At 44.9% G+C, this 26,626-nt stretch overlaps 2 protein-coding genes across 2 annotated transcripts in view; both read right to left on the reverse strand.

The window, feature by feature from the left end:
• dtymk (deoxythymidylate kinase (thymidylate kinase)) overlaps positions 1-1,257 on the reverse strand; it is a 43,043-nt gene extending 41,786 nt beyond the window's left edge. Inside the window, exons 1-2 of the mRNA XM_045687963.2 lie at positions 1,023-1,257; positions 498-606 (exon numbers count right to left, since the gene is read on the reverse strand). Coding sequence (XP_045543919.1) covers positions 498-606; positions 1,023-1,152 — 239 coding nt within the window. The 5' untranslated portion in view covers positions 1,153-1,257. The remainder of the gene's footprint in view (positions 1-497; positions 607-1,022) is intronic.
• A 1,224-nt stretch (positions 1,258-2,481) lies between these two features.
• zgc:103559 (Allantoinase, mitochondrial) overlaps positions 2,482-26,626 on the reverse strand; it is a 28,036-nt gene continuing 3,891 nt past the window's right edge. Inside the window, exons 2-11 of the mRNA XM_014123745.3 lie at positions 14,716-14,867; positions 13,469-13,583; positions 12,397-12,543; positions 11,487-11,529; positions 11,259-11,352; positions 10,044-10,230; positions 7,047-7,185; positions 3,549-3,721; positions 3,390-3,422; positions 2,482-2,848 (exon numbers count right to left, since the gene is read on the reverse strand). Of these exons, the coding sequence (XP_013979220.1) occupies positions 2,696-2,848; positions 3,390-3,422; positions 3,549-3,721; positions 7,047-7,185; positions 10,044-10,230; positions 11,259-11,352; positions 11,487-11,529; positions 12,397-12,543; positions 13,469-13,583; positions 14,716-14,867 (1,236 nt within the window). The 3' untranslated portion in view covers positions 2,482-2,695. The remainder of the gene's footprint in view (positions 2,849-3,389; positions 3,423-3,548; positions 3,722-7,046; positions 7,186-10,043; positions 10,231-11,258; positions 11,353-11,486; positions 11,530-12,396; positions 12,544-13,468; positions 13,584-14,715; positions 14,868-26,626) is intronic.

A 26,626-nucleotide genomic window follows, 5' to 3' on the forward strand; every position in this document is an offset into this window, starting at 1 on the left:
TGGAAGGAGGAGAGATGACTAGAAACGATTCGGTTGGCCGTTTTATGTGTGGATTAATTGGCGGAGTAGAGGACCTTGTGCATTTCAGGTAAAATAACAACTCAATGTTAATATCCCAGGACAAATTAGCTAGTAAGTGCAAGCTAACTAGCTAAATTGCCATACATGTTTAGTGCTTTTCGACCTGTCCCCAAATTAATGTAATTGGTTCAGTGTTTGTTTTGATATTTTAACCTGCGTGTCGTGATCGCGTTTGGTGTAGGGGGACAAAATACATTTATGCACGATGGCGCATGCGCGCATACGGTTTGAGTTCAGTGTTACGTTGAACAACGTAATGCTACGACATCTTGTTTGTGAAATTGTTAGATTACTTGTTAGATATTACTGCAGTCGGAACTAGAAGCACAAGCATTTCGCTACACTCGCATTAACATCTGCTAACCATGTGTATGTGACCAATACAATTTGATTATCAATGCCTCTGAGTGTATTACATTAGTTCCCATCGGTTGGCAGAGAACAGCAGATGCACTGTATGGTCCTCCAGGTTGCTTTTGTTCTCAAGATAGGAGTTGATCAGCTGGCCGATCTTTGTAGTTCTTTCTGTACAAACAAGAATACAGGAAGAGCATTTAATCAAAGGCGAATTCATTTTGCATCGCCATGTGGCCCAAACTCCACCCAGACGGAGGAACAGGGCAAGGCAAAACGAGTTTGTATAATCCGATAGATTTGGGTTGAGGTAAATTAGAAAATCAACTGTCCGATCTTTGTAATTATTTCTGTACAAACAAGAATAATACTGGAAGAGCATTTAGTCAAAAGCGAATTCATTTTTGCATCGCCATGTGGTCCAAACTCCACCCAGACAGGGGAACCGGGCAAGGCAAAACGTATGTATGGTCTGAGAGATTTGGGTCTAGGTAAATTAGCAATCAAAGCGGCTTCAAACCACACAATTGAGGAAAATACCTTTCATTTTGATAAATTAGCAGCCACAAACAATAAAGTCAATTTACCAGGGAACTTCATCATCTCAGCTTTCTGTCCGCTATCCTGCAGTGCTTGGACTAGTTTGTTACATTGTGTCGTTTTCCCTGCCTTGTCCACTCCTTCGAGCACAATGAGAGCTCCTCTTCTGCATGTCATTATAAATAGCGAACAAATATTTCAATAGCAACAAGAAAGGAATGTGGCTCGACTGCTGGTGGTTTCTTGATGTCAAAATAATTCTTCTATGGTGTTTAACGGCGGTTGGCATCCAATGTTAATGGTGAATTACCGCCACCAGCTGGACGGGGTATTGAATAACAAACAAACACATTTTGTGAAAGGTGGAAAACGACATCATACAATATAAAACATGTCAACTAAGAAAACCCATCACACTTCTTCAATCACAGTCTACTCCAAAATACATCCCTATGTCTATACCCTGCCTTTATGGCTGTACTGCAGTGAGAACCCCCTCCCCTGAATCTACTGCAGTGAGAACCCCCTCCCCTGAATCTACTGCAGTGAGAACCCCCTCCCCTGAATCTACTGCAGTGAGAACCCCCTCCCCTGGCTGTACTGCAGTGAGAACCCCCTCCCCTGAATCTACTGCAGTGAGAACCCCCTCCCCTGGCTGTACTGCAGTGAGAACCCCCTCCCCTGAATCTACTGCAGTGAGAACCCCCTCCCCTGGCTGTAATGCAGTGAGAACCCCCTCCCCTGAATCTACTGCAGTGAGAACACCCTCCCCTGGCTGTACTGCAGTGAGAACCCCCTCCCCTGAATCTACTGCAGTGAGAACACCCTCCCCTGGCTGTAATGCAGTGAGAACCCCCTCCCCTGGCTCTACTGCAGTGAGAACCCCCTCCCCTGGCTGTACTGCAGTGAGAACCCCCTCCCCTGAATCTACTGCAGTGAGAACCCCCTCCCCTGAATCTACTGCAGTGAGAACCCCCTCCCCTGGCTGTACTGCAGTGAGAACCCCCTCCCCTGGCTGTACTGCAGTGAGAACCCCCTCCCCTGAATCTACTGCAGTGAGAACCCCCTCCCCTGGCTGTACTGCAGTGAGAACCCCCTCCCCTGAATCTACTGCAGTGAGAACACCCTCCCCTGGCTGTACTGCAGTGAGAAATACATCCCCTTAATTTATTCAGTTGGTCATACAATTATATCTTATACTGTAGGCCATATTCAGCAGATACTGACTTTTCCATTCAGTCCTAAAACCTAATGGTAAAAATGATGACCTTGATATACTAGTCTAATAAAACATATGTTTGTGTGATCATGGGAGTCTGCCCTGTCATCTTTGATTCAGGGTATTTATGAGCTGATATGCTTCCTAGATTTCTGACAGTGTCTGTTTGGTCAGAGATTACTCAGTGACACAGAGAGGCAGTGTGTCACTCTCCTCTAGTTCCTTAACTGCTGTACTATGGAATCTACTCGATTTAGGTGGAGGGAGTAATGTAATGTAGACACAAATCTCCTTTGAAAGAGATTACTTTGTTTATTAAAACATCTTACAACAACAGTCAAGCATCTGAACTTTGAGACATACAAGCCCCCTCCCCCCCCATGGTCCATTTATTTAACTGTATTGTATTTATCTAGCCAGGATTGTCCCCTCAGTAACATGTCTTGCCACTGTTTTCCAGGGAGTCACCGTGAGGCCTGGGTGCCCTCGGTCTTCTCTCCATCACACAGGGAGACCTGGGGTCTTCCCCTGGGGGAGGAGGAGATGCTTCCCCAGGGGCGTAGGAGAGAAGGAACCCTGCTTGTACACCACTCTGCCTCGGACGATGGTGACACTCACCTCCCCAAGCAACGTCAGGCCCAGGTAGGGAGTTAGCTGGAGAGAGAGACGGGGGGGATCGTCAACCAGGAACATTGCCTTCAGTAGATTGTGAAGGCTCTATATGTATAGTCTGGACTGTCCTTCATAGTTTAATATTGTGTAGGGTATTGTACCCATGGTTTATGTTATCGTTCCTAGTTTAATATTGTGTAGGGTATTGTACCCATGGTTTATGTTATCGTTCCTGGTTTAATATTGTGTAGGGTATTGTACCCATGGTTTATGTTATCGTTCCTAGTTTAATATTGTGTAGGGTATTGTACCCATGGTTTATGTTATCGTTCCTAGTTTAATATTGTGTAGGGTATTGTACCCATGGTTTATGTTATCGTTCCTAGTTTAATATTGTGTAGGGTATTGTACCCATGGTTTATGTTATCGTTCCTAGTTTAATATTGTGTAGGGTATTGTACCCATGGTTTATGTTATCGTTCCTAGTTTAATATTGTGTAGGGCATTGTACCCATGGTTTATGTTATCGTTCCTAGTTTAATATTGTGTAGGATATTGTACCCATGGTTTAATGTTTGCTCACCTTATTTTTGTGATGTATACTTGTATCTTTCACCTGTGGAAGGTCATCAATGAAAGTATGAAGTAATAGATGCGCACAAAACCAACAAATGAACAGTATGATAAAATGAAATACTGTGTGTTCTTTGTCTTTAGTGAATCCCTCTCCTATAATACTAGCCTCAAACTCCTTCTCTGGGTCCCATATGACCAGGTCTGCATCGTGACCAGGAACAAGGCTCCCCTTCTGGTTGTCAAGGCGACAGAGTTGTGCAGTGCGCTGGCAGAGGAGCCTCACCACGTCTGGCAGGGTGAAACCTTTCTTACTGGCTGACGTCCAGAACAGAGACAGACCTGAGACAGACATATAGAGAGACAATAGAGAGAGAGACAATAGAGAGAGAGACAATAGAGAGAGACAAAGAGAGACGAGAGACAATAGAGAGACAATAGAGAGAGAGACAATACAGAGAGACAATAGAGAGACAGAGAGAGACATAGAGACAATAGAGAGAGTCAATAGATAGACAGAGAGAGTCAATAGAGAGACAATAGAGAGAGAGACAATAGAGGCAGGGAGAGACAATAGAGGCATAGAGAGACAATAGAGACAGAGAGAGACAATAGAGACAGAGAGAGACAATAGAGACAGAGAGAGACAATAGAGAGTCAAAACAGAGAGAGACAATACACAGAGAGAGACAATACAGAGAGAGAGACAATACAGAGAGACAAGAGAGAGAGAGAGAGAGACAAGAGAGAGAGACAAGAGAGAGAAAACAATCACCATTGTAAATACAACCCATATTTATGCTTATTTATTTTTTACATTGTTACAACACTGTATATATACATAATATGACATTTGTAATGTCTTTATTCTTTTGGAACTTCTGTGAGTGTAATGTTTACTGTTCATTTTCATTGTTTATTTAACTTTTGTATATTATCTATCTCATTTGCATTGGTAATGTTAACATATGTTTCCCATGCCAATAAAGCACCTTGAATTGAAATGATAGAGAGAGACGGCTGGAGAGAGAGAGAGAGAGAGAGAGAGAGAGACAGACACAGACACACAGAGAGAGACAGAAAGAGACAGATAGTGGCAGATAGATAGAGCGAGAGACAGATAGAGGGAGAGACAGAAGGAAAGTGAGGCAGGGACTCTATTCAGTCTCTTTGAAACAGACCGGATGATATACCGAGATAGAGGACATTTTGAGTGACTGGTCTCTCTGTCAGAGTGTGCGTACATACGTACACATGGATTTTGTATTGTAGATATGTGGTGGAGTAGGGGCCTGAGGGCACACAGTGTGTTGTGAAACTTGTGAATATATTGTCATGTTTTTTAAATTGTATAACTGCCTTAATTTTGCTGGACCCCAGGAAGAGTAGCTGCTGCCTTGGCAACAGGTAATGGGGATCCATAATAAATACAAATACAAATATACTATTGTACAAACAGGCAGACGAAATGCTAAAGTGCATTGTCAGGCCATCTGTTGAATTCATAATTCAACCAAAGCAAGGTTCTGGTTGAACAAAGGATAGCTGAATACATAGCCTGGGAGAGCTGAATACATACTATAGCCTGGGAGAGCTGAATACATACTATAGCCTGGGAGAGCTGAATACATACTATAGCCTGGGAGAGCTGAATACATACTATAGCCTGGGAGAGGGAGAGCTGAATACATACTATAGCCTGGGAGAGAGAGAGCTGAATACATACTATAGCCTGGGAGAGAGAGAGCTGAATGCATACTATAGCCTGGGAGAGAGAGAGATCTGAATACATACTATAGCCTGGGAGAGGGAGAGCTGAATACATACTATAGCCTGGGAGAGGGAGAGCTGAATATATACTGTAGCCTGCTATGTGTGATATTAATTGTTTGAATGGGTCCAAGATTATCCCGGTGACAGCAAATGTGAGAGAAATTACAAGATGATGTTACAATACTGTAATTGCATCAAATGGTTGTTTTATGCAACAGAATAGAGGGTTCTTAGAACTCTACTGTGTCTGTGTGAACTGAAAGTGGGCCTCTGGGGAGGCTTAATATTGACAGAAGATTTACGATGCTTTGGGGTGATAAACCTAACAAGACCACGTTCCAGGGCATGAGTTAATGTTTCTGTTCTATAACGTACCAGGGAGAGATGACCCCAGGTCCAGACTATGGTCTCCTCACAATGAAAACAGTTTTTACAGCAGATACCGAATTATAAGTATCTTTCATACAAATCTTAACCCTGTGACCCATTCCATACATCTGTTGTTTGTCATGTAGCTTCAAGAGGGTGTATCTTGGCTATAAAATACCTTTATACCTTTGTCTCGGGGCTCTCAACGAATCATCTGAGGGTGATTCTTCGACCAGCCATCATTATCGTAAAGCACTCATTCGATTCATTTTATATGTGTGTGTTGTATTGACCTGCTCCTGTATTAATAAGTGAATAAAGATTTAGTTTAAGTATAACTCTAACTTGTGTGATAAGTTTGTCTCTCCTCATTTGATAGTAAAGAAATTAACCACCACACAAAGCCAGGAGTCTTTGATCAGACCTCTTCTCTGTTCACTGTGACTGGCCAGTAAATAATTACACTGTCTTGTAAACTAGCGCTGTATCCATGTTTATCTCCTTGTGGACGTTGTCGTGTAGCAGGAGACTGGAGTAGTAGTGTCATCAGGAGCAGAGTTTAGGGGCTTTGCCAACATACAAGGCATGGTTTAATGTATGATGAATTTATTGTATATGAAAATATATAAATACGTTTTACAGAACAACACGATAGATACCTTTTCGTTTGGTGCCTCTGATGGACACATAGAAATAGAATCTATTAGAATTTATTATATTTCTATAGTTGGATATTAGGCTTCTATGTGTAACTACTCACACAGAAAATCCCATATATAGTTGGCAAGGTATGGCTAATAGCTAATGGATCTGTAATGGATATCAAATGGATCTCTAATAGATCTCTAATGGATCTCTACTGGATCTTTAATGGATCTCTACTGGATCTTTAATGGATCTCTAATGGATCTCTGATGGATCTGTAATGGATATCGAATGGATCTCTAATGGATCTCTAATGGATCTCTACTGGATCTTTAATGGATCTCTAATGGATCTCTGATGGATCTCTAATGGATCTCTGATGGATCTCTACTGGATCTTTAATGGATCTCTAATGGATCTCTGATGGATCTCTGATGGATCTCTGATGGATCTTTGATGGATCTCTAATGGATCTCTGATGGATCTCTGATGGATCTTTAATGGATATCGAATGGATCTCTAATGGATCTCAAATGGATCTCTGATGGATCTTTAATGGATCTCGAATGGATCTCGAATGGATCTACTGGATCTCCAATGAATTTTAATGGATCTCTAATGGATCTACTGGATCTCTAATGGATTTTTAATGGATCTCGAATGGATCTCTGGTGGATGTCTAATGGATCTACTGGATCTCGAATGGATCTCTAATGGATCTTTAATGGATCTCTGATGGATCTCTGATGGATCTCTACTGGATCTCTTATAGATCCACTGGATCTCTTATAGATCTCCTATGGATCTCTAATGGATCTCTTATGGATTTATTATGGATCTCTAATGGATCTCTTATGGATTTATTATGGATCTCACTTACCAAACTGTAGGGAGGAGATCCCTCCCCAGGCCTGAGTGAAATCCCCACTGTCCAATCTCTTCAGGTCTGGTGTGCAGGGGGAGTGATCTGACACAACCATGTCAATCTGACCAGACTTCAGGGCAGACCACAGCTGCTCCTGGAGGGGTAGAAGTTAATGGGATGTTTCAGATGACTGGCTACATTCAGGTATTCATTTGGAAATAACCATCATGCTCAGTGTGGATGGGTGACTGGCCCCTGTGTTAACTTCTTTATGTAATGAGATGGTGTGGATGGGTGACTGGCCCCTGTGTTAACTTCTGTTATGTAATGAGATGGTGTGGATGGGTGACTGGCCCTTATGTTAACTTCTGTTATGTAATGAGATGGTGTGGTCTATGTTAGTCTTCTACTGTCTGTATGTATGCAGTCTCTCTGTTAATTTGCCTTTTCTCTGTGTTTCTTGTTTTCATTTATTAATTATACATTCATTATATATACAGTACCAGTCAAAAGTTTGGACACACCTACCCATTCAAGGGTTTTTCCTTTATTTTTCCTATTTTCTACATTGTAGAATAATAGTGAAGACATCAAAACTATGAAATACATATGGAATCATGTAGTAACCAAAAAAAGTGTTAAACAAAACACAATATATTTCATATTTGAGATTCTTCAAAATAGCCACCCTTTGCCTTGATGACAGCTTTGTCCATGCTTGGCATTCTCTCAACCAGCTTCATGAGGTAGTCACCTGGAATGCATTTCAATTAACAGGTGTGCCTTGTTAAAAGTTCATTAGAGTTAACTGCAACTCAGATTGCATTCCAAATAAATGCTTCACAGAGTTCAAGTAACAGACACATTTCAACATCAACTTTTCAAAGGAGACTGCGTGAATCAGGCATTCATGGTCAAAATTTCTGAAAAGAAACCACTACCAAAGGACACCAATAAGAAGAAGAGACTTGCTTGGGCCAAGAAATACGAGCAATGGACATTAGACCAGTGGAATCTGTCCTTTGGTCTGATGAGTCTAAATGTAAGATTTTTTTTTTTTTTTGTAACAGGCAGTTTACTTTGGGCACGTCAGTCAGGCGGAAACTCCGAAATATAGACCCTAGCCCTAAGATCTTTTAACCAGCATGGCTACCACAGCCTTCTGCAGCGATACACCATCCCATCTGGTTTGCGCTTAGTGGGACTATCATTTGTTTTTCAACAGGACAATGATCCAACACATACCTCCAGGCTGTGTAAGGGCTATTTGACCAAGAAGAGTGATAGAGTGCTGCATCAGATGACCTGGCTTCCACAGTCACCCGACCTCAACCCAATTGAGATGGTTTGGGATGAGTTGGACCGCAGAATGAAGGAAAAGCAGCAAACAAGTGCTCAGCGTATGTGGGATCTCCCTCAAGACTGTTGGAAAAGCATTGCTCATGAAGCTGGTTGAGAGAATGCCAAGAGTGTAAAAAAAAATGCAATCAAGGCAAAGGGTGGTTACTTTGTAGAATATCAATATATTGTGATTTGTTTAACACTTTTTTGGTTACTACATGATTCCATATGTGTTACTTCATAGTTTTGATGTCTTCAACTACTATTCTACAACGTAGAAAATAGTAAAAAATAAAAAAAAAACCTTGAATGAGTAGGTGTGTCCAAACTTTTGACTGGTACTGTATATATATACATACATACTGTATATATATTTCTGGAAAGTGTGTGGTGACTTTGTTAAATACAATTGTAATAAAGTGTGATTTATTGTGTGTGGATCAGTGCTCTGATTAGGGGGTGAACTATCTCCAGTATTGCTCATCATCATCTTCTATCAGGGGCGGACTGGCCATAAGGCAATTTTGGTAAATGCCAGGTGGGCTGGTCTATTTTTTGCCAAATGGGCCTGTCTGGATATGGGTTGTGCGCATAATAAGAATTTGGGTAATAATGGGGGCATTGAGGGAATAAATGGGCCGGTGTGTTTGAAATGCCTGATTTCTGGTCCCAGTCCGTCCCTGTCTCCTATTATACTCATTCTGATCTCCTCCTGATCTCTCTTCATAATGTCTACTGACCTGGTTAGTTATCTCTCTTCATAATGTCTACCCACCTGTTTAGAAATCCCTCTGATGGGAGGTGTACCTGGTTAGAAATCCCTCTGATGAAAGGTGTACCTGGTTAGAAATCCCTCTGATGAGAGGTGTACCTGGTTAGAAATCCCTCTGATGAGAGGTGTACCTGTTTAGATATCCATCTGATGAGAGGTGTACCTGGTTAGATATCCCTCTGATGAGAGGTGTACCTGGTTAGATATCCCTCTGATGAGAGGTATACCTGGTTAGATATCCCTCTGATGAGAGGTGTACCTGGTTAGATCTCCCTCTGATGAGAGATGTACCTGGTTAGATATCCCTCTGATGAGAGGTGTACCTGGTTAGATATCCCTCTGATGAGAGGTGTACCTGGTTAGATATCCCTCTGATGAGAGGTGTACCTGTTTAGATATCCCTCTGATGAGAGGTGTACCTGTTTAGATATCCCTCTGATGAGAGGTGTACCTGGTTAGATATCCCTCTGATGAGAGGTGTACCTGGTTAGACATCCCTCTGATGAGAGGTGTACCTGGTTAGATATCCCTCTGATGAGAGGTGTACCTGGTTAGACATCCCTCTGATGAGAGGTGTACCTGGTTAGATATCCCTCTGATGAGAGGTGTACCTGTTTAGATATCCCTCTGATGAGAGGTGTACCTGGTTAGATATCCCTCTGATGAGAGGTGTACCTGGTTAGAAATCCCTCTGATGAGAGGTGTACCTGGTTAGATATCCCTCTGATGAGAGGTGTACCTGGTTAGATATCCCTCTGATGAGAGGTGTACCTGGTTAGATATCCCTCTGATGAGAGGTGTACCTGGTTAGATATCCCTCTGATGAGAGGTGTACCTGGTTAGAAATCCCTCTGATGAGAGGTGTACCTGGTTAGATATCCCTCTGATGAGAGGTGTACCTGGTTAGCTACTCCTCTGATGGGAGGACAACATTTGAACTGTGTGGCCCCAGCAGGGATGTGTTCAGCAGACAGGCTGAGGTAGTGATGGGTGGTCTCCACCGTCAGAGGGGCTCCTGCCTGCTTCGCTGCCTGGATCAGGGCCAGGGGCTGGGCAGAGGACAGGTGCACTATGTGGCAATGCACCCTTGAGAGAGACATACACAGTCCACATCAGAGCCCAGGGCTGGGCAAAGGACAGGTTCACAATGTGGCAATGCACGCTAGAGAGTTAGAGTTAAAACCTCTGTACATTTGACATGTTACTGCTTTTGTTTTATATACAAATTGTCAATAAATAGAATGTTGAAAAAACTAAGAGAGATACTCAGACGGCCATCTCTAAACCCTCGTCCCTCGTTGCTGATCTAATCTAACGATTAGATATGAACTCAAACAGCAGCACGGTACATAACACAGGTTCCATCACTATGGTGGGCATGTTCCTACTGGTACTGCAGGCAGAGCTCGGTGACAGTAGCAGCAGATATAGTAGTAGTTGTAGTAGTAGTAGTAGTGGTAGTAGTAGTAGAGATAGTAGCAGTACTAGTACTAGTAGCAGTAGTAGTAGTAATAGTAGTAGTAGTAATAGCAGTAGTAATAGCAGTAGTAGTAGTAGTAGCAGCAGCAGTAGTAGTAGAAGTAGTAGTAGTAGTAATAGCAGTAGTAGTAGTAGTAATAGTAGTAGTGGTAATAGTAATAGTAATAGTGCTTCTACACCTGCATTGCTTGCTGTTTAGGGTTTTAGGCTGGGTTTCTGTACAGCACTTTGAGATATCAGCTGATGTAAGAAGGGCTATATAAATACATTTGATTTGAAATTTGATTAGTAGTAGTGGTAGTGGCAGTAGTAGTAGCAGTAGTAGTAGTAGTAGTAGTAGTAGTAGTAGTAGCAGCAGTAGTAGTAGCAGTAGTAGTAGTAGTAGTAGTAGTGGCAGTAGTAGTAGTAGTGGTAATAATAGTAGTAGTGGTAATAGTATTGGCAGCAGTAGTAGTAGTAGTAGCAGCAGTAGTAGTAGTGGCAGCAGTAGTAGTAGTAGCAGTAGTAGTAGCAGTAGTAGTAGTGGCAGCAGTAGTAGTAGTAGCAATAGTAGTAGCAGTAGTAGTGGTAGTAGCAGTAGTAGTTGTAGTAGTGTTAGTAGTAGTAGTAGCAGCAGTAGCAGTAGTAGTTCTTACTGGTATTGCAGGCAGAGCTCAGTGACAGTTCGAATGGCCTCCAGCTCCATAACATCTGGTCTGGACTTGAGGAAGGTAGAGTACTCTTTGGGGTCTATGGAAAGCAGTGATGGGGACGGAAGTAGGAGGATGGTTCTTATAGATACTGTTAAATTACTCTGACACACCAGTAGCAAAATACTGCTACATCTTTCTGATTACTTTTTGCCATCGGCGTTAAAATGATACCTGCTTCCTCTGATGACAGGGGGATATCCCTCTCAGCGTGAAACTACAGAGAAAGGAGAAGTCAAGATTGGTATTTGTTAACCCCTTAGTTATAAGGTGTATAACATTGATTAATAAATTCCCTTTAATCTCCTTCAAGAGGATTTTTTTCACCCCCATAGTTTAGAAGTTGTATATTATAGAGCAGACACAAGTTTCATAGAATTACAACAAGAAACAAACAACTTCCCAATGCAGTGAGTGTGTTTGTGAGGAAGCTGTGAATTCTAGAATGAGGCATTGGCGTGCTCAATCACACGTTTATCATGAAAAAACGTACTTAGGAACAGTGTTCAAAAGGTCTATACAGGAAAAAAGGACAAATCTGTACTCACTGAAATGTCCCTGTAAGTCATTACCATAGTAGACATGCCCCTTTAAGTCATTACCATAGTAGACATATCCCTGTAAGTCACTATCATAGTAGACATATCCCTGTAAGTCACTATCATAGTAGACATATCCCTGTAAGTCATTACCGTAGTAGACATATCCCTGTAAGTCATTACCATAGTAGACATATCCCTGTAAGTCATTACCATAGTAGACATATCCCTGTAAGTCATTACCATAGTAGACATATCCCTGTAAGTCATTACCATAGTAGACATATCCCTGTAAGTCACTACCGTAGTAGACATGTCCCTGTAAGTCATTACCGTAAGAGACATGTCCTTTAAGTCACTACCGTAGGAGACATGTCCTTTAAGTCACTACCGTAGGAGACATGTCCTTTAAGTCAGAAGTCAGAAGTCAAACGGACGCATTTCGGGGACAGCCTTTGTTAGTTTGCTCTGACCTCTGCTGCTTAAAATACGTTAAAACAGAAAGACTATGAGCGTATTCTATTTTCCAGCTATCTGTGAGTTACCAGGAGAACGCTCCCTGTGCCCTGTAGCTGTTTCATGGCGATGTGCAGATCCCCGTCAGTCACATGAGGGAACTCCTCAACTCCACTGTGCATCAGGAAACATTTAAAACCAGCCACCCCAGCCTGGATCATAGGAAGCAGCTCCAGCTGCAGAGACAGAGTCATTTGTATCAGATAGGTTCCTAGAAACCACTACGGGTAGAAACCAAAGCCACACCATCACCACAGGGCTTTGGTTTAGGTTCACCCGAGTGATTGGTTGTTTTTCTTAATTGTCCCGCAAAAAACATCCATCCTTTCCTCTTCTCCTCTACTTGAATCTCTACAGATCTGATATAACTGACCAGGCTAAGGTCAGCCTAATAATGAGCTTCCATGTTATGTTCACCTGTCAAGTCTGTCCCAATCAGGGCAGATCAAGGGAAGACGATGAGGAGAGGACAGAACTTTTTGACAATTGAGAAAGAGCCTTCACACTGGGAACAGATGTCAGATCAACGTCTAGTTTCCTAGGTTTTGGCCTTTCTAGGGAGTTTTTCCTAGCCACCGTGCTTCTACACCTGCATTGCTTGCTGTTTGGGGTTTTAGGCTGGGTTTCTGTACATCACTTTGAGATATCAGCTGACGTAAGAAGGGCTTTATAAATACATTTTATTTATATTTACATTTATATTTACACAAAATTCCCTTAAAATGTATAACTTTTTTGCAAATCCAATCAGTTTTCCAGGTTGATGGAAACAACGTTGATTCAACCCGTTTTTTTCCTAGTGGGTTAGTTTTATCGCTACTCTTTGTCCCTCAACCAACTCTGTGGCCTTGTGGTTAGAGTGTCTGCCCTGAGATTGGAAGCTTGGACGTTTGATCCCTGGCGAGTCGTACTAAATACTGTAACAATGGGACCTGATGCGTCTCTGCTTGGCACTCAGCATTAAGGAGATAGATTGGGTGGGAAGGCCCTGCGATAGACTAGCGTCCTGTCCATGGAGGTATTCTTGTACATCATGCTACAGAGATAGGAGCCAAGACTTGTGCAAGGCTTTTTTACTTTTTCCCACAGCTAGTACTGTACCTGGTTGCCAGGGATGACCCCTCCCCAGAAGGCAGTGTCTACAAAACACTTTCCTGACGCTGCTGCCATCTTCTCATGGAAGTTATCCAGGGTGGTGGTCGGCGGGATGCTGTTGCTATGGAGACATTAATTAGAACACAGTTCAATTTGCACATTTTAAATCTCTTTTCAAAACTTTTAGTTATCGTTAGTGATCCGGATGTTTGGCCAGATTTGAATGTGTTTGTTGAGTACAGGAGTAGCCTAAGTTAGTCAATGTGACAGGCATGTCTGACAATGTGATCTTTCCAGCTTTCAGCTTTAGAAAAGTACCTTTGAGGCAATCTGTAGTTTACCCTTTCACTATCTCAGACTCATAACCTCTGACCTTACGCCTGAATCTGGACAATGGGTAATCTGGACAATGGGTAAAAGAGACTCAGTCAGCCTCTATCACTCCTTACCCCTACCCATTTGGCCCTAACTCCTCCATGTCTAAAAATCTAAAGGGTCTGGATAGGCATAACCAGAAAAGCTTCAACCTCACAGATCTGCAAATATTGAAGGGTTAGGGCCAAGGGAAGGGGTAGGGAGCTAATTGTGACTGGCTGCTCCATGTTCTTGGTAAGAGGACCAGAATGGAAATAAATCCCAGACTTTATCCTCCATGATTCTACTCATGTATCGTACATGTATATATTTATCAGGTTTATGTTTTTACAATGGTAGAATTAATAAACTCAACTTTGTAGTGATTTACAGGGGCATGTCCACTATGGTAATGACTTACAGGGGCATGTCCACTATAGTAGTGACTTACAGGGGCATGTCCACTATGGTAGTGACTTACAGGGGCATGGCCACTATGGTAATGACTTACAGGGGCATGTCCACTATGATAATGACTTACAGGGGCATGTCCACTATGGTAGTGACTTACAGGGGCATGTCCACTAAGGTAATGACTTACAGGGGCATGTCCACTATGGTAGTGACTTACAGGGGCATGTCCACTATGGTAATGACTTAGGGGCATGTCCACTATGATAATGACTTACAGGGGCATGTCCACTATGGTAATGACTTACAGGGGCATGTCCACAATGGTAGTGACTTACAGGGACATGTCCACTATGGTAGCGACTTACAGGAGCATGTCCACTATGGTAGCGACTTACAGGGGCATGTCCACTATGGTAATGACTTACAGGGGCATGTCCACTATGGTAATGACTTACAGGGAAATGTCCACTATGGTAGTGACTTACAGGGGCATGTCCACTATGGTAGTGACTCCTCCTGCAGCAGCGGCCCTCGTGGCGGTCCAGAATCCCTCCCAGGTGGTGCGACCCGGTTCATTCACATGGACGTGACAGTCCACGATACCAGGCATCACCAGACGGTCTCCCACATCCAACACCTGCCATCAGTGTAACAAATGTATGTTATAGATACAGCTATACATGTTATAGGACCTGCCATGAAATAAGTGATGATTGGCTGAGAGAAATTAATTGTGGGGGCTGTTTTGTTAGACTTCAGTGCGGATTTTGACATTGTCGATCATAGTCTGTTGCTGGAATAACGTATGTGCTATGGCTTTACACCCCCTACTATATTGTGGATAAAGAGTTACCTGTCTAACATAACACAGAGGGTGTTCTTTAATGGAAGCCTCTCCAACAAAATCCAGGTAGAATCAGGAATTCCCCAGGGTAGCGGTCTAGGCCCCTTACTTTTTTCAATCTTTACTAACGACATGCCACTGGCTTTGAGTAAAGCCAACACTATACACATCAGCTACTATAGAGACTGCAATGACTGCAACAATTAACAAAGAGCTGCAGTTAGTTTCAGAATGGGTGGCAAGGAATAAGTTAGTCCTAAATATTTCAAAAACTAAAAGCATTGTATTTGGGACTAATCATTCACTAAACCCTAAACCTCAACTAAATATTGTAATGTAGAAATTGGGCAAGTTGAGATGACTAAACTGCTTGGAGTAACCCTGGATTGTAAACTGTCATGGTCAAAACATATTGATACAACAGTAGCTAGGATGGGGAGAAGTCTGTCCATAATAAAGCTTTGCTCTGCATTCTTAACAACACTATCAACAAGGTAGGTCTTACAGGCCCTAGTTTTGTCCACCTGGACTACTGTTCAGTCGTGTGGTTAGGTGCCACAAAAAAGGACTTAGGAAAATTGCAATTGGCTCAGGGCAGCATGGCTGGCCCTTGGATGTACACAGAGAGCTAATATTAATAATATGCCTGTCAATCTCTCCCAGCTCAAAGCGGAGGAGAGATTGACTTCATCATTACTTGTATTTATGAGAGGTATTGACAAGTTGAATGCACCGAGCTGTCTGTCTAAACTACTGGCACACAGCTCAGACACCCATGCATACCCCACAAGACATGCCACCAGAGGTCTCTTCACAGTACCCAAGTCCAGAACAGACTATGGGAGGCCCACAGTAGTACATAGAGCCATGACTACATGGAACTCTATTCCACATCAGGAAACTGATGCAAGCAGAAGAATCAGATTAAAAAAAACAGATAAAAATACACCAGTCCCCAAATCCAGAACAGACTATATTTATTTTATCTTTATTTAACTAGGCATGTCAGTTAAGAACAAATTCTTATTTTCAATGACGGCCTACCCTGGACGACACTGGGACAATTGTTGCGCCACCCTATGGGACTCCCAATCACAGCTGGATGTGATTCAGCCTGGATACGAACCAGGGACTGTAGTGATGCCTCTTGCACTGAGATACAGTGCCTTAGACCACTGTGCCACTCGGGAGGCCATACTGATGTAAAGCTACATCAGTAAAGCTACATCAGTAAAGCTACATCAGTAAAGCCACGTCAGTAAAGCCACGTCAGTAAAGCCACGTCAGTAAAGCCACGTCAGTAACGACACGTCAGTAACGACACGTCAGTAACGACACGTCAGTAAAGCCACGTCAGTAACGCCACGTCAGTAAAGCCACGTCAGTAACGCCACGTCAGTAACGCCACGTCAGTAACGCCACGTCAGTAACGCCACGTCAGCAACGCCAGGTCAGCAACGCCACGTCAGCAACGCCACGTCAGCAACGCCACGTCAGTAAAGCCACGTCAGTAAAGCCACGTCAGTAACGCCACGTCAGTAACGCCACGTCAGTAAAGCCACGTCAGTAAAGCCACGTCAGTAACGCCACTTCAGTAACGCCACGTCAGTAAAGCCACGTCAGTAACGCCACGTCAGTAACGACACGTCAGTAACGCTACGTCAGTAAAGCCACGTCAGTAACGACACGTCAGTAACGACACGTCAGTAAAGCCACGTCAGTAAAGCCACGTCAGTAACGCCACGTCAGTAACGCCACGTCAGTAACGCCACGTCAGTAAAGCCACGTCAGTAAAGCCACGTCAGTAATGCCACGTCAGTAAAGCCACGTCAGTAAAGCTACGTCAGTAACGCCACGTCAGTAAAGCTACGTCAGTAATACTACGTTATAGATCAGTGTATCTCAGTCCTGGTCCTGGCCATTACCATGAACACGTATAACTATTTATAATTTATAATCTGGTCCTGGGGACCCAAAGGGGTTTCCGTTTTGTTTTTTGCCTTACCTGATTCAAATCATCCAAACTTGATGATGAGTTGATGATTTGAATCAGCTGTGTAGTGCTAGGGATAAAACAAAAATGTGCACACCCTTGGGTCCCAGGACCAGGATTAAGATACACCGTTATAAATAGTTATACACCTTCATAGTAATGCTCAATCAGTAATGGCCAAATGGCACATGATTCCCTATATAGTGGACTACTTTTGACCAGGGCCCTTAGGGCTCATCGGACTCTGGTCAAAAGTAGTGCACTATGTAGGGAATAGGGTGGTATTTGGGATACAGATGTAGTAATACAGATGTTATTACAGTGTAATAAATTTTTTTAAGAATGACGAACGACTTCAGCAATCTAGGCCACAAAATAGCCTCGATTGAACTATGATTACAAATGGGTGATGAATAAATACACTGAATGACAGTATCTTTTCTCTCCAACAGGGGGAGGAAGTGAGCCAGAGAACCAAGTTTTAAGTTTCCAGTTTTATTAGTCTTATGTACAGGATACACATGGTATACACTGTCCAACGAAATGCTTACTTCAGGATCCTTCTCTATAATCAAACAATAAGAAATAATAAAATAAATAATTAAAGATAAGATAAGAATATAATGAATACGTTAGTAAAAGTATAATACAGGAAGTCACAATTATAGTACAATATTTACACATGTATCAGAGTAAGGGGGATTGGGGGGGAGGGCAAGTGATTCAATTGTGCTGTATTAGCAATAGTAAAAACAAATCTCGTAGCAGCAATTTGGGCGGCAGGTAGCCTAGAGGTGAGAGTGTTAAGCTAGTAACTGCAAGGTTGGTGGATTGAATCCCCGAGCTGACATGGTGAAAATCTGTTGTTCTGTCCCTGAACAAGGAGGTTAACCCACTGCTCCTAGGTCATTATTGTAAATAAGTATTTGTTCTTAACTGACTAGCCTAGTTAAATAAAAACAAAATTGTGCTGTGTGTGTAGCTTGAATTTACACTGAGTGCACAAGACACTAAGGACACCTGCTCTTTCCATGTGACTATCCAGGTGAAAGCTATGATCCCTTATTGATGTCACTTGTTAAATCCACTTCAATCAGTGTAGATGAAGGGGAGGAGATAATTGAGACATGGATTGTGTTTGTGTGCCATTCAGAGGGTGAATGGAGAAGACTAAATATTTAAGTGCCTTTGAACGGGGTATGGTAATAGGTGCCAGGCGCACCGGTTGTGTTAAGAACTGCAAGGCTGCAGGGTTTTTCACCCTCAACAGTTTCCCATGTGTATCAAGAATGGTCCACCACCCAAAGGACATCCAGCCAACTTGACACAACTGTGGGAAGCATTGGAGTCAACATGGGCCAGCATTCCTGTGGAACGCTTTCGACACCTTGTAGAGTCCACGAATTGGGTGACTCAATATTAGGAAAGTGTCCTTATTGTTTTGTACACTCAGTGTATATAAACTCAGCAAAAAATGAAACGTCCTCTCACTGTCAACTGCGTTTATTTTCAGCAAACTTAACACGTGTACATATCTGTATGAACATAACAAGATTCAACAACTGAGACATAAACTGAACAAGTTCCACAGACATGTGACTAATAGAAATTGAATAATGTGTCCCTGAACAAAGGTGGGGGGGGGGGGTCAAAATCAAAAATAGCAGTCAGTATCTGGTGCGGCCACCAGCTGTATTAAGTACTGCAGTGCATCTCGTCCTCATGGACTGCACCAGATTTGCCAGTTCTTGCTGTGAGATGTTACCCCACTCTTCCTGTAATGCACAGCGTTGAGATTGCCTACAATGACAACAAGCTCAGTCCGATGATGCTGTGACACACCGCCCCAGACCATGACGGACCCCCCACCTCCAAATCGATACCACTCCAGAGTACATGTGTCACAAAAAGAGCCGTGTTGAATAGACCAAACTGCAGCGGGAATATGGATGCTCATGTTTTAATTCAAAACAGGAGTAACGCATCCACTGGAAAACAATATACACGACAGGAACAGTTTTGCAGGCACACAACACGCAGTGCAAAAACAACTACCCACGAAAACCAAACAAACACACACCTACTTATGGGACTCCCAATCAGAGGCAACTAGAAACACCTGCCTCCAATTGAGAGTCCAGCACCCAAAACTACACATAGAAAAACAAACCTAGAACCTATACCAAACTAATACACCCCACTACACCACACACAAAACCCCATAATACAAAACAAATATACCTCTGCCACGTCCTGACCAAATATAATAGAAATAATACCTAAATATTGGTCAGGACGTGACATTACCCCCCCCTAAAGGTGCAGACCCCGGAATGCACCTTAAAAGAAAACACAAAAAATCCCCATTACCCCAACAAAACCAAAAAGCAATACCCCCTAAACAATAAGGGAGGGAAGGGAGGGTGGCTGCCGTCAACGACGGCACTGTGCTACACCCTCCCTCCCCAACCCACCTATCCTGGAGGTGGCTCCGGTGCAGGACGTGGACCCTGCTCCACCCTCGGCGTCGCCCACTTCGGTGGAGCCGATAGCTGCGCCAGGCAGACGGACCCCTCGGGCCGGGCGACAGGAGGGCCCCTCGGGCCGGCCCGGGGGACAGGAGGGCCCCTCGGGCCGGGCCGGGGGACAGGAGGGCCCCTCGGGCCGGGGGACAGGAGGGCCCCTCGGGCCGGGCCGGGGGACAGGAGGGCCCCTCGGGCCGGGCCGGGGGACAGGAGGGCCCCTCGGGCTGGGCCGGGGGACAGGAGGGCCCCTCGGGCTGGGCCGGAGAGCAGGAGGGCCCCTCGGGCTGGGCCGGAGAGCAGGAGGGCCCCTCGGGCTGGGCCGGAGAGCAGGAGGGCCCCTCGGGCTGGGCCGGAGAGCAGGAGGGCCCCTCGGGCTGGGCCGGAGAGCAGGAGGGCCCCTCGGGCTGATCCTGACAGGCCGGGCACCCTGGCAGATCAGGGCAGGCGGGCACCTCTGGCAGAACCGGGCAGTCTGGCCACCCTGGCAGTTCAGGGCAGTCTGGCCACCCTGGCAGTTCAGGGCAGTCTGGCCACCCTGGCAGTTCAGGGCAGTCTGGCCACCCTGGCAGTTCAGGGCAGTCTGGCCACCCTGGCAGTTCAGGGCAGTCTGGCCACCCTGGCAGTTCAGGGCAGTCTGGCCACCCTGGCAGTTCAGGGCAGTCTGGCCACCCTGGCAGTTCAGGGCAGTCTGGCCACTCTGGCAGTTCAGGGCAGTCTGGCCACTCCGGCAGTTCAGGGCAGTCTGGCCACTCCGGCAGTTCAGGGCAGTCTGACCTCTCTGGCGACTGTTGACTGGCGGGCAGCTCTGACGACTGTTGACTGGCGGGCAGCTCTGACGACTGTTGACTGGCGGGCAGCTCTGACGACTGTTGACTGGCGGGCAGCTCTGACGACTGTTGACTGGCGGGCAGCACTGACGACTGTTGACTGGCGGGCAGCTCTGGTGACTGTTGACTGGCGAGGCTGGGTTGACACACTAGACTCCTGATGCGTGGGGCTGGTATAGGACGTGGTCCTTTGGTGGTGGGTAGTTCTGTCACAAAAAGAGCCGTGTTGAATAGACCAAACTGCAGCGGGAATATGGATGCTCATGTTTTAATTCAAAACAGGAGTAACGCATCCACTGGAAAACAATATACACGACAGGAACAGTTTTGCAGGCACACAACACGCAGTGCAAAAACAACTACCCACGAAAACCAAACAAACACACACCTACTTATGGGACTCCCAATCAGAGGCAACTAGAAACACCTGCCTCCAATTGAGAGTCCAGCACCCAAAACTACACATAGAAAAACAAACCTAGAACCTATACCAAACTAATACACCCCACTACACCACACACAAAACCCCATAATACAAAACAAATATACCTCTGCCACGTCCTGACCAAATATAATAGAAATAATACCTAAATATTGGTCAGGACGTGACAACATGCCTCATTCCTTCGACGTTAAATGCGAATCCGACCATCACCCCTGGTGAGACAAATCTGCGACTCGTCAGTGAAGAGCACTTTTTGCCAGTCTGGTCTGGTCCAGCAACGGTGGGTTTATGCTCATTGGCGATGTTGTTGCCGGTGATGACTGGTGAGGACCTGCCTTACAACAGGCCTACAAGCCCTCAGTCCAGCCTCTCTCAGCCTATTGTGGACAGTCTGAAGGAGAGGTTGTGCATTCCTGGTGTAACTCGGTCAGTTGTTGCCATCCTGTACCTGTCCCACAGGTGTGATGTTCGGATGTACCGATCCTGTGCAGGTGTTGTTACACGTGGTCTGCCACTGCGAGGATGATCAGCCGTCCGTCCTGTCTCCCTGTAGCTATCTTCGGTGTCTCACAGTACGGACATTGCAATTTATTGCCCTGGCCACATCTGCAGTCCTCATGCCTCCTTGCAGCTAGCCTAAGGCATGTTCACTCAGATGAGCAGGGACCCTGGGCATCTTTCTTTTGGTGTTTTTCAGAGTAAGTAGGAAGGCCTCTTTAGTGTATTACGTTTTCATAACTGTGACCATAATTGCCTGCCGTATGTAAACTGTTAGTGTCTTAACGACCATTCCACAGGTGCAGGTTCATTAATTGTTTATGGTTCATTGAACAGGCATGGGCACCAGTGTTTAAACCCTTTACAATGAAGATCTGTGAAGTTATTTGGATTTTTATGAATTATCTTTGAAAGACAGGGTCCTGAAAAAGGGACATTTCTTTTTTTGCTGAGATTATGTGTGTGTGTGTGTGTGTGGATGTGTTTGTGTGTGTGGATGTGTGGGTGTCTGTGCAGGTGAGTGCGTGAATGAGTACATGTCTGCCACAGTCTCTTTTGACCAAAAAGAGATTCTGGATATCAGAACAGCGATTACTCACTTCAAACTGGACACATTGTTTTTCTTTAATGAGTCAGATGCGAAAGATTTACTGCTGCACCCGTCATTCACATGAAGAGGAGGCCTGGATACAGGGGATTCAGATCCGGGTGGCTTTAGAGATTTGTAGGCGAGTGGGTAACCCGCCTCTACCATCCGTCCTATTGGCCAATGTGCAATCATTGGAGAATAAACTGGATGAAATCCATTTGAGACTATCCTACCAACGGGACATTAAAAACATCTTATGTTTCACCATGTCGTGTCTGAACGACGACATGGATAATATACAGTTGGCTGGGGTTTCCGTGCATTGACAAGACAGAACAGCTACCTACGGTAAGACGAGGGGCGGTGATCTGTGCCTATTTGTCAATAACAACTGGAGCTGTATCAGGGCATAAGCAAACAAGATAATGCTCATCCTGAGGCGGCGCTCAGTTTTAGCTCATTTATACCAGCATGTCACATGTGCAACCAACGGAAAAAAAACTCTAAACCACCTTATAACACGTTTAAGGTAAGACCCAGATGCAGACAGCTTAGAAGAAACAAAAGTTTATTACTAACGACAGGGACAAGCAAAATACAGGTCAAGGCAGGCAGGGGTCAATAATCCAGAGAAGGTATAAAGGGTCCAGAACGGCAGGCAGTCTCAGGGTCAGGGCAGGCAGAGGTCAATAATCCAGAAAGGTGGGGTAAGGTACAAAATGGCAGGCAGGCTCAGGGCCAGGGGAGGCAGAAGGTCAAAACCAGGAAGGACTAGAAAACAGGAGCAAGGAAACAGACAGGAGCAGGGGAACAAACACTGGTAGGTTTCACAAACAAAACGAACTGGCAACAGACAAACAGAGAACACAGGTATAAATACACAGGGGATAATGGGGAAGATGGGCGACACCTGGAGGGTGGTGGAGACAAGCACAAAGACAGGGCAAACAGATCAGGGTGTGACACATTCACATCTACTCCACACACAGAGACACATACAAAGCTCTCCCTCACCTTCCATTTGGCAAATCTGACCATAATTCTATCCTCCTGATTCCTGTTTACAAGCAAAAACTAAAACAGGAAGTACCAGTGACTCGCTCAATACGGAAGTGGTCAGATGACGCGGATACTAAGCTACAGGACTGTTTTGCTATTACAGACTGGAATATGTTCCGGGATTCATCCGATGGCATTGAGGAGTATACCACATCAGTCACCAGCTTCATCAATAAGTGCATAGATGACATCGTCCCCACAGTGACCGTATGTACATACCCCAACCAGAAGCCATGGATTACAGGCAACATCCGCAGTGAGCTAAAGGCTAGAGCTGCCGCTTTCAAGGAGCGGGACACTCACCCTGACGCTAATAAGAAATCCCGCTATGCCCTCCGACAAACCATCAAACAGGCAAATCATCAATACAGTACTAAGATTGAATCCTTCCACACCAGCCATGATGCTCGTCGGATGTGGCAGGGCTTGCAAAATTTTACAAACTACAACGGAAGGCCCAGATGCGAACTGCCCAGTAACACGAGCCGACCAGACGAGCTAAATGACTTCTATGCACGCTTCGAGGCAAGCGACCCTGAAGCATGCATGAGAGCACCAGCTGTTCCGGGCGACTGTTGATCACGCTCTCTGTAGCCGATGTTAGTAAGACCTTTAAACAGGTCAACATTCACAAGGCTTCAGGGCCAGATGTATTACCAGGACGTGCTGATCAACTGACAAATGTCTTCACTGACATTTCCAACCTGTCCCTGACCGAGTCTGTAATACCAACATGTTTCAAGCAGACCAGTCCCTGTGCCCAAGAGTGCCAAGGTAACCAGCCTAAATGACTACCAACCCGTAGCACTCACGTCTGTAGCCATGATGTACTTTGAAAGGCTGGTCATGGCTCACATCAACACCATCATCCCAAAAACCTTAGACCCACTCCAAATCACATAGCGCCCCAACAGATCCACAGATGACGCAATCTATATTGCGCTCCACACTGCCCTTTCCCACCTGGACAAAAGGAACACTTAGGTGAGAATGCTGTTCATTGACTACAGCTCAGCATTGAACACCATAGTGCGCTCAAATCTCATCACTAAGCTAAGGACCCTGGGACTAATCTCCACATCACCAACAAACTCTCATGTCCAAACACATCAACAGAGTTGTGAAAATGGCACGACAATGCCTATTCCTCCTCAGGAGACTGAAAAGATTTGGCATGGGTCCTCAGATCCTCAAAAAGTTTTACAGCTGCACCATCGAGACCATCCTGACTGGTTGCATCACCGCTTGGTATGGAAACTGCTTGGCATCTGACCGCAAGGCACTACAGAGGGCTATCATGGTCCAAAGCAGTTTCTCCTGAGGGGGAATATGCATTGTCATGCCCTCTTCACAACTGTCTTACTACGTTTGGACCATGATAGTTGGTGCGTATGGCCCAGTACATCACTGGGGCCAAGCTTCCTGCCATCCAGGACCTCTATTCCAGGCGGTGTCAGAGGAAGGCCACCCGAGTCATAGACTGTTCTCTCTACTACCGCACGGAAAGCGGCACCGGAGCACCAAGTCTAGGTCCAAAATGCCCCTTAACAGCGTCTGACCCCAAGCCATAAAACTGCTGAACAGTTAATCAAATGGCTAGCCGGACTATTTGCATTGACCCCCCCCCCCCATTCTTTAGTTCATTTAGTAAATATTTGCTTAACTTATATATATATTTTTAAACTGCATTGTTGGTTAAGGGCTTGTAAGTAAGCATTTCACTGTAAGGTCTACACCTGTTGTATTCAGCAGCAAATAACATTTGATTTGATTTGGTCAGTCCATTTCAAGTGTTCAGCAGTCTGATGGTTTGTAAATAGAAACTGAGGCTGTTGGTATCAGACCTCATGCGCCGATAACATCTGCCTTATGGTCAAGGAGTAAACAGCTCGTGGCTGGGGGGTGTGTGGGTCAGTGTGGAGGAGGTGTTTTTACCAATCTTCACAGCCTGTGGTCTGCCCATCAGGAAAGTCCAGGATCCAGTTGCAGTGTGCTGTCCAAAAATACAGGGCTCTGAGCTTGATGTCGAGCTTGGAGGGAATGCTACTGTTGAATGCTGAACTGTAGTCAATGAACAGCATTCTCACATAGGTGTTTCTCTTGTCCAGATGTGTTACGGCCATGTGAATAGCGATGGAAATGGCATCTTGGAGTGGGTCCAGTGTACCTGGCATGCTGGCCACGGCCAGCCTCTCGAAGCACTTCATGACGACAGGGGTGAGTGTGATGGGGCGATAGTCATTTGGGCATTTCACCTTGTTTTTTTGGGGCACTGGGATGATGGTGGTCTCCATAAAGCAGGTGGGGACTACAGCCTGGTACAGGGTCAGGTTGAAGATGTCAGAGAAGGAGCCCGCCAGCTGCTCAGCGCACACTCTCAGGACGTGGCCAGGGATGCCACCTGGGCATTCACTCTTTTGAAGTTTTCCTCACGTCAGCTTCAGAGAGCAAAAGCACCTGGTCGTCCGGAGCAGCGAGAGCCTTCCTGGACGGCTCGGTATTGTCTGTCTCAAAGCGAGCGTAGAATGTGTCAAGCTCGTCTGGGAAGGAGACTTTGTTGGGCACCACATAGCTGGATTTGCCTTTGTTGTCCGTGATAGTCTGTAGTCCTTGCCACTTGCCACATGAGTCTGAGTTGTTGAACATAAATACAAGTTTGAGGTTGTCTTTTTGCTTCCTTAATGGATTTGCGAGGCTCGTAGCTACTTGCTTGTACACGTTGCACGCCACCGAGTTGTCTGGGTTCATTCTGCTGACATTGAATGCTGCAGTACGGGCTGTCAGCATGATACGAATTCTCTGTTCATCCATGTTTTTGGATGGGCTATGTCCGGATTGAGTGCCCCATGGTGGCAGTGAGGTTATGGTATGGGCAGGCATAAGCTACTGACAACAAACACAATTGCATTTTATCGATGGCAATTTCAATGCACAGAGATACCGTGACGAGATCCTGAGGTCCATTGTCGTGCCATTCATTCGTTGCCATCACCTCATGTTTTAGCATGATAATGCACAGCCCCATGTAGCAAGGATCTGTACACAATTCCTGGAAGATGAAAATGTCCCAGTTCTTCCATGGCCTGCATACTCACCAGACATGTCACCCATTGAGCATGTTTGGGATGTTTGGAATGACAGCGTGTTCCAGTTCCCAGCAATATCCAGATACTTCGCACAGCCATTGAAGAGGAGTGGGACAACATTCCACAGGCCACAATCAACAGCCTGACCAACTCTATGCGAAGGAGATGTAATTCAACATGAGGCAAATAGTGGTCACACCAAATACTGACTGGTTTTCTGGCCCACGCCACAACTTTTTGTATTCCCAATCATGTGAAATCCATAGATTAGGGCCTAATGAATCTGCTATACAGTTAAAGGCATACAGAAGGAGGCTAAATCATACATTTTCTGTCAGAATATTTACTATAAAAGATAAGCATTATATTGTCACGGCCCCTCCTCTTTTTATGGAATGGTCTGCCTACCAATGTGAGAGACACAGACTCAGTCTCAACCTTTAAGTCTTCACTGAAGACTTATCTCTTCAGTAGGTCCTATGATTAAGTATAGTCTGGCCCAGGAGTGTGAAGGTGAACGGAAAGGCTGG

This window comes from Salmo salar, chromosome 10 (assembly GCF_965601325.2).
Source record: "Salmo salar chromosome 10, fSalSal1, whole genome shotgun sequence".
In the NCBI taxonomy this organism is placed as follows: domain Eukaryota; kingdom Metazoa; phylum Chordata; class Actinopteri; order Salmoniformes; family Salmonidae; genus Salmo; species Salmo salar.